At 31.5% G+C, this 14,082-nt stretch overlaps 1 protein-coding gene across 1 annotated transcript; it reads left to right on the top strand.

Moving 5' to 3' along the window:
* Positions 1–7,367: 7,367 nt before the first annotated feature.
* Positions 7,368–9,330, top strand: LOC116011399 (bidirectional sugar transporter SWEET12-like). The gene is made up of 5 exons (XM_031250963.1): positions 7,368–7,549; positions 7,788–7,824; positions 7,990–8,365; positions 8,472–8,591; positions 8,682–9,330. Exons 1-5 carry the CDS (start codon positions 7,507–7,509, stop codon positions 9,045–9,047), a joined length of 942 nt encoding a protein of 313 aa, XP_031106823.1. The 5' UTR covers positions 7,368–7,506; the 3' UTR covers positions 9,048–9,330.
* Positions 9,331–14,082: the final 4,752 nt, after the last annotated feature.

Raw genomic sequence — 14,082 nt, 5'->3', positions numbered from 1 at the left:
AGGTGCTTAACACTAATTTTATTTTAAATTAATAATAATAAAATCATGGAGTGAAAGCGACCAACTCCTAGACTCATTTGATTAGTTTAAAACATAAGGTGATAACTTAAAAAAATTAATAATAATAAAGGAACTGATCTGAGGGTTAAATATTTGCATATTTAATAAATTTGAAGTCCTTTCTTGAGCACCATATATATGTAGGTTTAGCTAGTTTATATTACTTAGTCACAAGTTCATACCCTACTTACTTTGGGTTAATGAGTCTTTTCATTTTATAACATTAAACATTAAGCTAGTAGTAATTAGTCACAAATCACAAGTTCATCTTTTATTGAATAGAAAATATTAGATTAAAAAAAAGTAGTAACTATATTAAGCTAGAAGCTAGCTAGTTTATATTGTTAATTAGTCACAACTCACAGGCTCATCTTTTATTAAAATGAATTAATAATGCAATTAAGTAACATAGTAATCTTTAGCTTCACGACTTCACAAAATATTTTGTCTTTGGGTCACTGTGTCATGCTCTAGGAGGGTGCTTTAATTTAAGCAAGTTTAGAACACCATTATATTGCACAAATTAATTAATGGTGAAAACATATCGAATCAACTTACATTTTAAATAAATAAACATACAAAATTTACGAGTAAAGTTGATCTTATATATTGGAATTGGTTGCTTTTGTACATGTTGGTGTTCGTGATAGTATGTATACGGCCCGTACGTAGTTTCCACTACAACCTCTGGTGCATTGTGTATCATGGTAACAAATTGCAATTAATTATATTAGAATTGACCATATATGCTAACTTAGTTCACCGACCAGAGCAGAGCATTTAATTTTAACAGCAAATTGCTGGAGTGACCAACCTTTTTTACGTGGAAAGAGTAGAGTGCAGGATGGGAGCAAGTGAGGAACCACCATTAGATTCTCGATTGATCATATATATCTGCAGATCAGATCAGAGACAGTCTGTGGTTCCATCTAGGTTAGGTACTACTCTATCATATTGGCCTGCAGTGTAATTAAAGATGGAAATTAGAATGGAGTACATACGTTGTGTTTAGCACATGCATGGTCGAGTAATTAACCACTATTATATGCTTGCTTAATTGAATTGGTTGGTTCAGAGTGAATGGGTTGTTTCACTGTATGTATATACTCCATCTAACATGCATTACATTTTTTGTTGATATGATATGATTCTCAACTCCATCAAGCACGAAATATAATTTTGTTTGTGCTGTGCGACTAAGCTAAGCTTACTAGCTAGCATATTCCCTATTCCTTTCCGGCCTGCAGCAATCTTATTGCGTATAGTAATACTACTAGTGCTTTCTGATCTATGGTGTTAACTAGTGCAGGCCGCCTTTCCACCAATATATATAATTCTTAATTGACTGTTAAAGCAACATAAAGGCAAGATTGTGATTCCTTATTGCCTTCCTGTGGCATAAAAGGTCAAAGATTCTACAAACCCCCCTTAGCTTAATTTTTTTTTTTCTTCCAAGACTAAGATCGTACTACACTGCTCTTAATTTTTATCTCCTCCATACAATCCCTAAAAAGCTAGGAACAACCTGTTAAGGTGGCAATGTTGTCTAAGAACCACCCTTTAATGTAAGACTAGCTTTGAATTGGCATCTTGGTGAAGTTTGATTTGAATATTCCCACAAGTCTTTATATATATATCATATCTCAAGATTCCAAAGATCACAAATATTTTATTTGCTCTTTTAGATCGAAGAATTGAAGTTTATGCAGCAGCAGCATTATATTGAGCAATATACGGTTGAGACCTGTTTTTTGACTTATTCCCTTCATTTCCATCCTTCTTTATATATAATAGTACGTTTCTGACTTAGGTATAGTATCAAAGAAAAAACACAGAGGAATGAATTGAAGCTAATCATTGGAATTTTAATGCATGGTTATCTATAGTTTGAAATATTGGTGAGTGGAGGGAGAAAGAGAGAGAGAAAGATAGATGGATGTTGTCCACTTCCCACAACTTAGTATTGCTCCATTAGCATTTTAATTTGATGGAGACTCAGAATCCTGCTTTCTGAAATGCACCGTTCCGTACTATTTATGATATCATATATATTGTCATTTCATAATTAAATAATACCACCGCAGCTTAGCTTTAATTTTCAATTTGCAAAACCATTTTTATGTTTGGAAAGTTGTTATATATATAATTCATTTCAAAGTTGTAAAAAGGTTTATAATATTTATTGAACATAGATGCGCGGATTGAGGAACAATATCACATCACAGTGCATAGATGCCTAGAGAAGCATAACACAAAAGTTCAAAATACTATATATATATATATATATATATATATATGTATGTATGTATGTATGTATGTATGGATGTATGTATGTATGTATGTATGTATGTATATATATATATGTATATAAAATTATAATTATAGATATACATACATATATTGCATTAATATGGTATCACATGACATGATATATATAATAGCTAGGTTCATTATATATAAAATACATTAACTCATTAAAAATAATTTTAGTTGGCTAGATAGTTAAATAATTATGAAAATTGTTTATCATGTGTGTTTATTTGATGTTAGTGAAACTAGTTGCCAACATTTGTTGTTTACATATCATCAAATATATGTGTAGTACATTTTGTAATCTAAACTTTAATTTGAGTTTATGAATGCACTTGTAATTTGTTAATTTGGCACCACAACGAGTTGTCTTGGTCACAACTTACTCGAGCTAGCTAGCTTAGGTACGTTACATAAATAAACGTTGCTTATTATAATGAATATATATACTGAGTAATGAAAAAACTTTGCTCTTAATTAATTCGTCAAAGCTCAAAATTTAAGGAAAAAACTTGTGTGAAACCTTCGTGAGACAGTCGCATCAATATGAGAATGTAATATTAATATATTCATGAATAAAGTGTATATTACTTATATAAGAAACTGTAGTATTTTTTATTTAAAAGTATTATATTTTCCTCATATAAGTATTATATTTTGTATTATAAATAACAATAATTGCCAACGTTATTACTTATAAGTTAAAGGGGCGAAGTGGCGTGGCGTCTGACATGGTCGAAGCGGCGCCGGCACGTAGCCTTGCGCATGCATGGCGAACGGGGTGGGGGTGCATGGGGTAGGACCTAAAGTAGGGGATTCGTGGTTGGTCAATGTGGAGCGGAGTGGGGGGTACCTGGTTGGTGGAGGAGGAGCCCCATTATGCGTCGTACGCATGTAGGGTGAGGATTGGGTATGTAGTAGTATAAATAGTTGGACTCGCGGTTTGTTTAGGACACCAAAAAAGACATGAAGACTCCTGTGGTCAAGCTCTCTTCCCTCCGGGTCAACGATCTTGAGGTCGAGTCCTGCTTAACATCCCCTTAGTCACTTGCCAGTATATTGTTTCGTGTGTGTATATATATATATATATATATATATATATATATATATATATATGTATGTATGTATGTATATATATATATATATTTGTCTGTTAGTCGTTTGGGTCGTCATCTTGGGCCGAGCTTAATAGCGGCCCCTGTTGGTGCGCGTCCACTGGCAATCGATGTGTTATAATTCACTTTCGCATGACTTGTATTACTTGATCACGTATATCGAGAGTGAATCCTTTTTCTTATTCTGGCATTCCGATCTGGATAGGACGGGTCCAAAGTTATATATTTGTGTGCGCGCGCTCTCTCTCAGGTGAGAACGAATGCCCAAGAAAGAACAATTTACTTACACTTCAAAGTTTTTTCGATCTATTAGATTTGGACACGTGGACGACTGCGATTGGTTCTCAATTCCCTCATGTGCAATTGGTCATCACCTAATCCGTCTCATATATATATATATATATATATATATATATATATAAAGCCAATTGCCAGCTGCATCAAAAGTAGACTTGTAAAGTAAGCTAAGACTCAATTCTACGGTCATAATACATGATTGCATGCATATATACCAATCAGTACAACTCAAAGAATTTGTTTAATCGAGGGTTGACATTTAAAGTTACAACTCAAGGACGAAATGAAATATCAGTAATATTGTGTTTTCTTTTATTTCGTTAAACACAAATATAATACTTAAATTATATTAGATCCAAAATGAGACTTCAAAATTCAAATATTTTGAACAGACAGAACTAATTAGCTACCACTAGAGTTTCAATACGAGTCAAAATTTGTACATTTTAATTTCCTCTGATCTACCTATCATACCGATAATTTTATTGACAAACCAAGAATGTATGTAATTATTGATTATAATATATTAATATATAAGCTTGACTAAATTTACTTAGCAGCAACTTTATTAATAAATTCAGAACTATAAATAACTACAAAGAACATTTTTGTTAGTAAGCTTAATTAAATTCTGTTTTTAAAAACCAATCAAAGAGTATGTATCAACACCATGAATGAGGTAACGGAATCTTATTATAAGGTATGCACGTTTTTATGGCATTTGGTAAAAAAAAAAAAATTATAATACCTGTTGTTAGATTATAACTTTTATAATTACCCAAAGTTAACTCATGTCCTTAATACAATTTAAATAACAAATTAATGTACTTGTTGATTTATACGATTGAAATTTATTATACACGTTATCCGTTTTTATAGAATGAATGATAATATATATTATGTATTAGCTAAAGTCCTTGTGATTGAACAGCATAGTTGTGACTTCTCAAATGAGAGGTCTTAGGTTTGAATCTCAGTGTGAGTATATATTGACTCTTTGTACTTTAGTAGAAAAAATATATACTTTGTATTATTTTTGAAATACATATATGAGTATTCATAAAATAAAATAAATAAATAAAATAATATTGATGGCATAGAAATTGAAACCTTAACGGCTCCCGAAATATAATCGTGTCAAAGTTAAAGATGATCAAGAAACATAATTGAGGAGTACGTTCCGATCCCATCCATCCAATTGGATTCAATAATTAATAATGCAGCGCAGCTAGCACACATAACAAAATAAAAGTGGTAGCAAGCTTTTAAATGATTAGGAAAATAATGTATTTCTCCTTTTTGCATGAAAAAAGAGCATGCAAGCGACATGTATTAAAACATAGACGGACTAAAACTCTATAAAGCAGATCGATAATATATATAATGCCCAAAGTAGCGCCACCTTTCATGGTAAACATTCGTCCACTTTTATCAATTCAAGCGACGTGTCCCCGGCCACCTTATGTCACACTTCTCATCTAAATTTCGGAACCTGTTTCTCCACCAAACCTTATTTACTTTCAATGTTAAATTTGGTCTCCTGTGCATGAATGTCTGCCATCTTTTTTCTTTTCAGGGAAACAAATTTTAATCATTATCTTATCTCATAAAAAAGACACCAAAAGACTATCTACCTATCTACTTAAAGCAAACCAAATTAAAATTAAAGCCAACATGTATATCTTATACACACACCAAATAATAATTCCAAGTTTTTTGCTTTATAATAAATATAAGTATTTAGGGTCTTATTATTTCACTATAATGAAAATTTAATCACTTCCAAGGAAATTAAAACTTCAAAGTGCAATAATCTCAAAATATAATGAATGGTGAGTCACGATTCTCGTACTTAAAAGTCTTGTTAACACTTTTTCGTTTGAGTTTGTTGCACTACAACGTCTTCTCAGTGCAATTATGACCGCTCATTTATTGTTTGCAGGTTGTTATGCGAAAACATGGTTTACCCAATATGCACATATGGCTAATAGTTGTGAGTTTTTCTTGTCACCAACATTAAAAAACAAAAATCATAAAAAATATTGTTCAATTCGATGATAAATTTTAATTTAACAGAAAAAAAAAATTCTATATAAAATTTATGTTGCTTATGAAATATTGAGAGTATAAAAAATGAATAGTTAGTATAAAATTATATTGTAACGAAAATTGTTGAATGCACTAATAGGGGATCATACTTTGCGCTCATAGACGAAAGTTGGCAAGATTCAAATCTCAAAAATAAAAAAGGAACTTTACTTTTAAGTCGGGAAAAAGAAGTAGGGCATGCATTTGCCGTCCGTATTGTTTCGTCGGACCAGAGCTGTCATTCATATATCGTTACCGGAATTGAAGTTGGGGTTGGGGATTCAACCTTTGGGAGAAGGAATTGAAGTTGGGGGTTTCTTTCTCTTCATTGTTCCATTATTATTAATTAATTTAGTATAATTAATATTGGCATCCTAGCTAGCTTCCATACATGTTTATTTATATTCAGCTAATTAACATGGCAGGGGTGGGTTCGAGCTCTTTGTGCTTCATTTGGTTGAGAAAGTAGTTATGAACAAATAGTACATTGTAACAGAGTCAATAGTACTAAAAAAAAACTAATTAATATTTACATATATGGATTTATGAAAAATTTAATCTTATTGTACGTATTACTTATTAGCTTGACATGCATGCATTAATATTTTAAATTGCCATATGTATTATCTAATAAAACCGGTACTTATAATTTTATGTTTCATCAGATATAACAAATTAAACAATCAAATAATTATTAGAATTTATTTAATTTATTTTAGTAATTCTAAATGTACTATGATTTTTTACTCAACATGATGTGTGTTATGCTTTAATTGATTAATATAAGGAGGTGGATCATGATTTTATTTTATTTTTTTTTCATTTATAATTTCCAATGCAATAAAATTTGAAAATTTAGTAAGAATTAAACTCTCTATGCAATGGAGAAATTTATTTACATGGGTTGAGGTAGCTAGCTAGGATGGTATGTCAAAATTGAGATTAGCTAAGCAAAGCAAATTTTAACGCGCGATTGACGTAACCCACAACGACAAGATAAGCCAAGTGAAGCAAAGCAAAATCCCCACGATTTTCATTAACCCGTGGCAACTGTTGGATCCACATGGGGCCCTCCTCCATTATTGCCGGCAATTGGCGTCCACTTATTGGCCATTCCATCATTTTTTTAGATGAATAGGAGTTCTATATTTGCAGCAAAATGTACATATAAAAAAAAAATTGGAAAGAAAGAATTCGAGCTCGCCCTTCCAAGAAGGTGGAAAGCATGAGATTTAAGGCAATTAGTGCCTTGGTGGGCAGGGGGATGACATAATAAAAGAACATAATGGGACCCTAGCTAAAAATTAAAGTTGGAGGAATATATATATATATATATATATTTATATTTATATTAGTACATGTCCTTTAATTCATGCAATAATAAAAACAAAAATAAATAAATAAATATAAAAAAGAATGTTGGTCACTATTGAACGAATTGAACCAACTATAGTTTCCACCAGATCAGCTATATAAAGGCATGCCAACCTCTCTTCATTTCATTGTGAAGCAGAGTTGATTACAACTAGCTACAAATATTCCTACCTGCTTCATAATACCAAAGAGACAGAGATCGAGATCGAGTTTCTTGGTGGTTTAGATCAAATAATCATCAAGACAGATCGATCGAGTATCCATGGCTCTCTCTGGTCACTGGGTTTTTGCTTTTGGAGTCCTTGGTATGTAACTACAGATAACCATGCATTCTTCTTTTCTTTTCTTTTCCTTTCTTCCTAGCTCAGCTCTTCAAGTTAAGAAAAGGAAACAAAACAGAAAACAGACACATACCAACTTTCGTATTATTGCAAAATAACTATTCTCATCTATCCCGTCCGGCCCTCAATATCTCAACTTTCATGCAAATTAAAATTAAATAAGTATATATGGTTTTAATTTCATTATTATATATTGCTGCAGGAAACATCATCTCATTCATTGTCTTCCTCTCTCCACTGTGAGTTTCCTTCTTCCGTTCCGGCCTATATATATATATATATGTAGCTATTTGAATTGTTTTGGCTTCATTAATTAATTATTGATGGATGATGAAACTAGTGTATATATATGAAATGAAAAGAAAATAAAAGCTAATATATATACCTACGTACTGGCGGTGCAGGCCTACATTCTACCAGATTTACAAGAAGAAATCAGCAGAAGGGTATCAATCAATTCCCTATGTGGTAGCCCTATTCAGTTCCATGCTTTGGATATACTATGCATTACTCAAGTCCAACGCCACACTTCTCATTACTATCAACTCTTTCGGATGTGTGGTTGAAACCATTTACATCGGCTTCTACATTTACTATGCAAGCAAGAAAGCGAGGGTACAAACTATAAAGATGCTTGTTCTGTTGGTGATTGTTGGTTTCGGCGCTGTGGCTCTGGTGTCTCAGTTTCTGTTCAAAGGCGCAATAGTTCGGGCCCAAGTTGTGGGATGGGTTTGCCTCGTTTTTTCATTGTGTGTGTTCGTTGCGCCCTTGTGCATTGTGGTAATATATAATAATTATTATTAACTTTTATTTAATTTATATCCATCACCTGCGGGCATGGACTGAATTAAATAATAATTAATATTAATGTATGTATGTTGTGCAGAGGCAAGTAATCAGGACAAAGAGCGTTGAGCACATGCCAATTCTTCTCTCAGTTTTCTTAACTGTGAGCGCTGTCATGTGGTTCTTCTACGGCTTGCTCTTAAAAGACATAAACATAGCGGTAAGTTCATCAATTAATTAATTATATTGATTGGTAATGATGGATAGATATATTAACTAACGGCTCTACATACCTAAATAATAAATAAAGGTTCCAAATGTGCTGGGATTCATTTTCGGCATCCTCCAAATGGTGCTTTACGCTATGTACAAAGGCAAAAAGCAGCAGCCGGATGATGAGAAGCAGCTTCCCCAAGTAGTAATACCTACAGTAGTGGCGTTGGAAGAAAAACAAAAGCTTCCAAAGGAGCTGACCGAGGAACAAATCGTGGACATTGTGAAGCTGGGATCACTCATTTGCTCCGACAAGATTAACGTCGCTGCTGCCGCATGCTGCAGCATCCAGGACAAGATGCACCAGGGAGGCGGAGCTGCTGCTGCTGCTGATCATATTCCCACCAAACCACCTCAGACCAACGCTCCCAACCTCCAACCACCAGTGCCACTGCAAGTCTAATCTATATATACTCCATCTCATCTCATCTCATCTCCTGGAAGCCTAGCCTAGCCTGGCCTGGCCAGACCTCTTAGACAAAATCAATCCATCTGGGTGTTTTCTCTTCTCTTCTCTTTAGTAGTTTAATAACCCCCCTAGTACTTATGTATGTGTGTCTATTTATGTAGTATGTAAACCGTAATTAGGCTACTTCAACTTTACTTTTATTATTATGTAACTTTGATTTTTCTCTTCACCCAGAGGAGAAATTTTATTTTATATTTACGTGTTCAATTGTCTCCTACTTCTCTGTTCCTAGCTAGCTTCCATGCCCACAATATAATATAATAAAAAGCTAAGGTTATATCCTTTTTCTACAAACTAAAATAGTATATGTATATTTGCGGGCCTTAATTGCTTATTAATTATTATACTTTTATAAAATTCTTCAACATAAATATCACTACATACGCATGCATAATATATGTTCATGATCGAAAACAATATATATATACTTAAATCAAATTAAGAACAGTACAGTACAAAATTAGACAACCAAGAATGTTTTGAACTCGGAAACAACCTCCGCTTCCTTAGCTTCAATTCTCTAAAAAACAATTCACGTACGTTTGGATTATATTATTTCCAAAATATTTATTAATATTTCTTGTTTTCCTAGCTGCGCTATATATGTTTCTTCTAATATAATATTATTCAGATTACTATTTCCAGACACTCTAGTGCTTTCATTCATCAACTAACTTTTCTCCTTTATTTTCTCTTACTTTTTACTTTTCTCAACATCAAACCCAGTACACGACACGTTTGTAATTGCATATTCTATAGCGTACGTTTAAATACTAAAAAAGAAGTGGAACTAACAGGAATTGATACTTACCTAAATATCACATGCTGATGCTTCAATTATTATGGTTAATAATAACAATATTATTGTTGTTGATATTTGGATCAATTACCCAATATAATACAACTATTTAGATTTCAATAATGACTAATTAATTTTGTGATTAATCTAAAAAAAATGTGATTAATAGGTGCACGTATGCATTATACAGGATATATATGATTCAAATAATTGAATATAATAACTCTCATGCATATGTGTGGTTTGCGAGTCACAGGTAATTAAATTATGTTTACTCAATGCATGAGTAGTTGTGATTTCTCTTGTCACCAACAATAAATAAATAAATGGTAATAAATTATAATTACAAATGGTTTAATGCATGGAAAGGAAGAAAAAACAAGAAAAGAAAAATCAATTAAGGATCGACGATTATACTCCAGTTTGAATATCTGGCAGTAACCAGAACTTCCTTTTTCATGGTGTCAATTACGAGTGCATCATAATGCATGCGATGCGTGTCTAAAAGTATAGTTACGTATGTAATTATATTATGTAGTTGATGGAATCAATTGAGAATTGAAGTCTTCATCACAACACTAATAATTTATTTAGTGATCATTTGGAAGAAAATTAAATGTATGTTTAGCTACTACGCGTGACACGTCTCATATGCGGTTCATTTAATCATTTGCCGTTTGTGTATTGAATTGAAGTCGCACGTCAAAATCGGAATTTTGAATTAATTATTTTATCGTATAAACAAAAATTATATATACTGAATTAAAAATGTAACAGTTATATCTATTTTACCTCAATTGAGGCCAGATTGGAGTTGTACTAACTTAAGAAATGTTTCTTTTTTAAAATTCTTTTAAGAGCTAATATACTTATAAGATACTTACCTTGGGTGGATTATTAAAATTTACTACGTATAAGTTACTTAATAAAGTATTAGAGTCTCATGTAAAATTAATGTTTGTGAGCATTGTATTTAAGAGGATTTGGCAATTACTCAAGTAGCTCCCTTGCACCTAAGCAGGTTGGATTTTCTGAGTCATCTATTTATTTGTATTTTTTATTTTTATATTTCATCAACCTTTCCCAAATAATTGATCAAAAAGCTAAGTCAAAAATTTTTTTTGATGTCTTCTTTTATGATGGGCTAATCATATGAATGAGAACAAATTTCATGCAAAAGTAAGACAACTTAAAGCAGTTCACGCATGTTAATCATGTGATGCACGTCTTCTGCTGTTCCTTTCATCAATTATTGTTTTTGCCGTAGAACAAAAATTTATGTTTTGTCGAGGAATTGTTATGTTGATGTACTGTACAACATTTAATATTGTTTATTTCATTTTTTTAAATGGATTGTCCATTGAAAAGATATGGCAAATTAAGTTTTGTGTATATGTTTTATACGTTATTGAAAGATTATAGATGTTGGAGTCGAGCACAATGAGATAAAGTGAAATAGAATGATAACACTTATGTTTATGGTTTGAACTTGGATTGGTTGGGTTGGATGTGCAGAGGCGCAGTACGTACCCTGCGGTACGATACATGGGTAATTTCGTAAATATACTATTAGAGTTGTGTTACTCACCTTTAAATATGATGCTTGTAACCCATAAAATTTTATCATCACAATTAATAAAAGATCTCATTCGTTCATATAGATGTGTAGGCCCTTGATCGAATACCGTAAACTTTTCTTCTTCATTGTTTTTGTTTTTGATCACATTTTTCTCAACACAAAATTTGATATTTAAATAAGAAAATGACCAATTTAGTCCCTCAGTTATACTAAAAATAACCAACTCATATTAGTCACTTAATTATACATGTGACCTCATTTAGTCCCTAAATTATTTGTTTTTTTTTTTGTTTTTTTTTTTTAACAAACGAACTAGCATTTCATTGATTAATAACTTCCAAAGCTACAACTTCTTAAAGGAAAATAAGAGGGCTGTGCAACCACTCCTTACAACCAACAGAGAACACAGCCTCTCAAGTTAACAAATGAGCTACGCGTTACAAAATAATTGTTTGTGAATTAAAAGAGCAATTGAAGAACATTCTAAAAGTTAATATTTACATACAACCGGTGGAGACAATATAAACAAAATGTGTAATTGAATTTTTTGTTGTTGAATATTTTATATACGGAGTATATAAAAAGGAGGAGTTTTCAAAAAAAAATAATAATAAAAAAGGGGCATCAATTGAATTATTGCACATGTTTTTATATATATATATTTTTAAAATACGCATGATTCTTTACAATGTAATACTTGTTTACTTTCTCACACATTTTCAATTTGAAGAATCTAAGTCCTATCACGAGATTCGAACTTCCACTCATTTAGAATGATAACCGAAATGTGATCACATTACATGGTAGTTGGTCTTAAGTTTTTTTTTTTGTTTTTGTTTTTTTTTTCCAATCAATTTAATATTGTAGTTTTATTTTTGGACTACAACTAATTAACTATGTCTTACAAAAACACACAAAAAGAGTGTGTTGAATTAAGGCATTGCATGCAAATTACAAATAAAATAGGATGGGGCCGGGGGCACCCCACGATTACGCAAATCTCCACTTTAATTTGTGCAGATTAAGTCCGTGGTTTTAGTGCAAATGATGATCCTCATGATAACCTTCAACCTTATCATAATCATATCCTTCCTTTAATTGCTTTTGAAAATTAATTGCCCCTTTAATTTTGACAGCAGCAGGCTACTTTAATTTTAAGTATTGCATTAAATTAGTATCTGACTCGAATTATTGTGTGAACCATGTTGTACATAGTTGGGGGTCGAGTCAGCTTCATGCACCCATTGTGGCTCCATCTCTGGATTCATGCAATGTGTATTCAATCATTACTCAAATTCAATAGTGCTACATTCTTGATTTAGTTCTATAATTTATATAGTTTAATGATGGATAATTGTAAGAAGGTTATTGTTTAATTTTTTAAGATGAAATGTTGAATGTGACGATGAATTCAAAAGTAGTCGTGAATTGAAAGCTTTACAGTGTGATGAATCAATGTAAAAAAATACTGCATGAAACTAAATTTATTTAGTGGGATTGTAAAAAAAATTATTCAGGGATGGTTTTTAATTAGCGTTTAGATGAGATGCATGTGATGCTTTTGTTTATGCATCCCTACAAGAACACAACTAGCTTTTATTAGTTTTTTTTTTATACTAATTAAACAATAAAAAGATAGAAAAAAAGAACAAAATTAGGCAGGCAAGTTAGGCACTTCTTAGATCATTATTACTTTAAGTGCATACTATACACCACTATTGGTTCACTGTTAAATATGGAATGTGAGTATTCAAATTATCAAGTAAACTTAATGATAGGAATAATTAACAAGCACTACGGAAGTGTATAATAAAAAGTGAGAATTATAGAAACTAAATATTATTATAGAGAAATATAAAAGGGAATTTGAGATAAAATTTGGTAATAAATTTGCAAGCTAATTTTCTTAGCAGGATACATACACGCATGGTGTAATATAATGGATAAATAAAATAAGGTAGTAAGAAAATGATGAATGATTCTTATACAATATTACAAAGCATTATTAGCATATTTGGTTCACGAAATAAATTTTAAGGGAATATAAATAATATTCCATATGGAATGGAATAGGCAATGAATATAATATATGAATTGTATTATATTATTTGGTTCGACACAATATACAATTATCATAAACTTTGGTCAAATAATTAGCCCAACTAAATACATAGTATTTAAAGTTGAACATAAAAAAATTATAAATAAGGAATCATGTAAGTCATTTTCTTGCATTTAAAAAACAAATTTAAGTTACATAAGACTCGATCAATATTTCAATTATGCTTTTTCAATAATGATAATGATTTAAGTCATTATGGTATTAATATTTTTTGTGTTTATTTCTATAATGGTACAGAAGTCACAATGTTAAAAATTAAAAATCCAATTAAACAAAAATTTTGTGGTTTTGGGATTGAACTCTTGACATTTTAATTTTGAAATGAAAACAATATACCTTACCATATAAGCTAGCTTAACCTTTACTTAAATGTAGGCATATTTAATACATATAAACATTTACTATGTATATACATAAGGCCGTATACATACAATATATATAAAGGGGAGTGGGGGGGGGGGGGGGGGGG

Source organism: Ipomoea triloba, chromosome 2, assembly GCF_003576645.1.
Source record: "Ipomoea triloba cultivar NCNSP0323 chromosome 2, ASM357664v1".
Lineage (NCBI taxonomy): Eukaryota > Viridiplantae > Streptophyta > Magnoliopsida > Solanales > Convolvulaceae > Ipomoea > Ipomoea triloba.
This window is presented reverse-complemented; position numbering and strand designations above follow the sequence as displayed.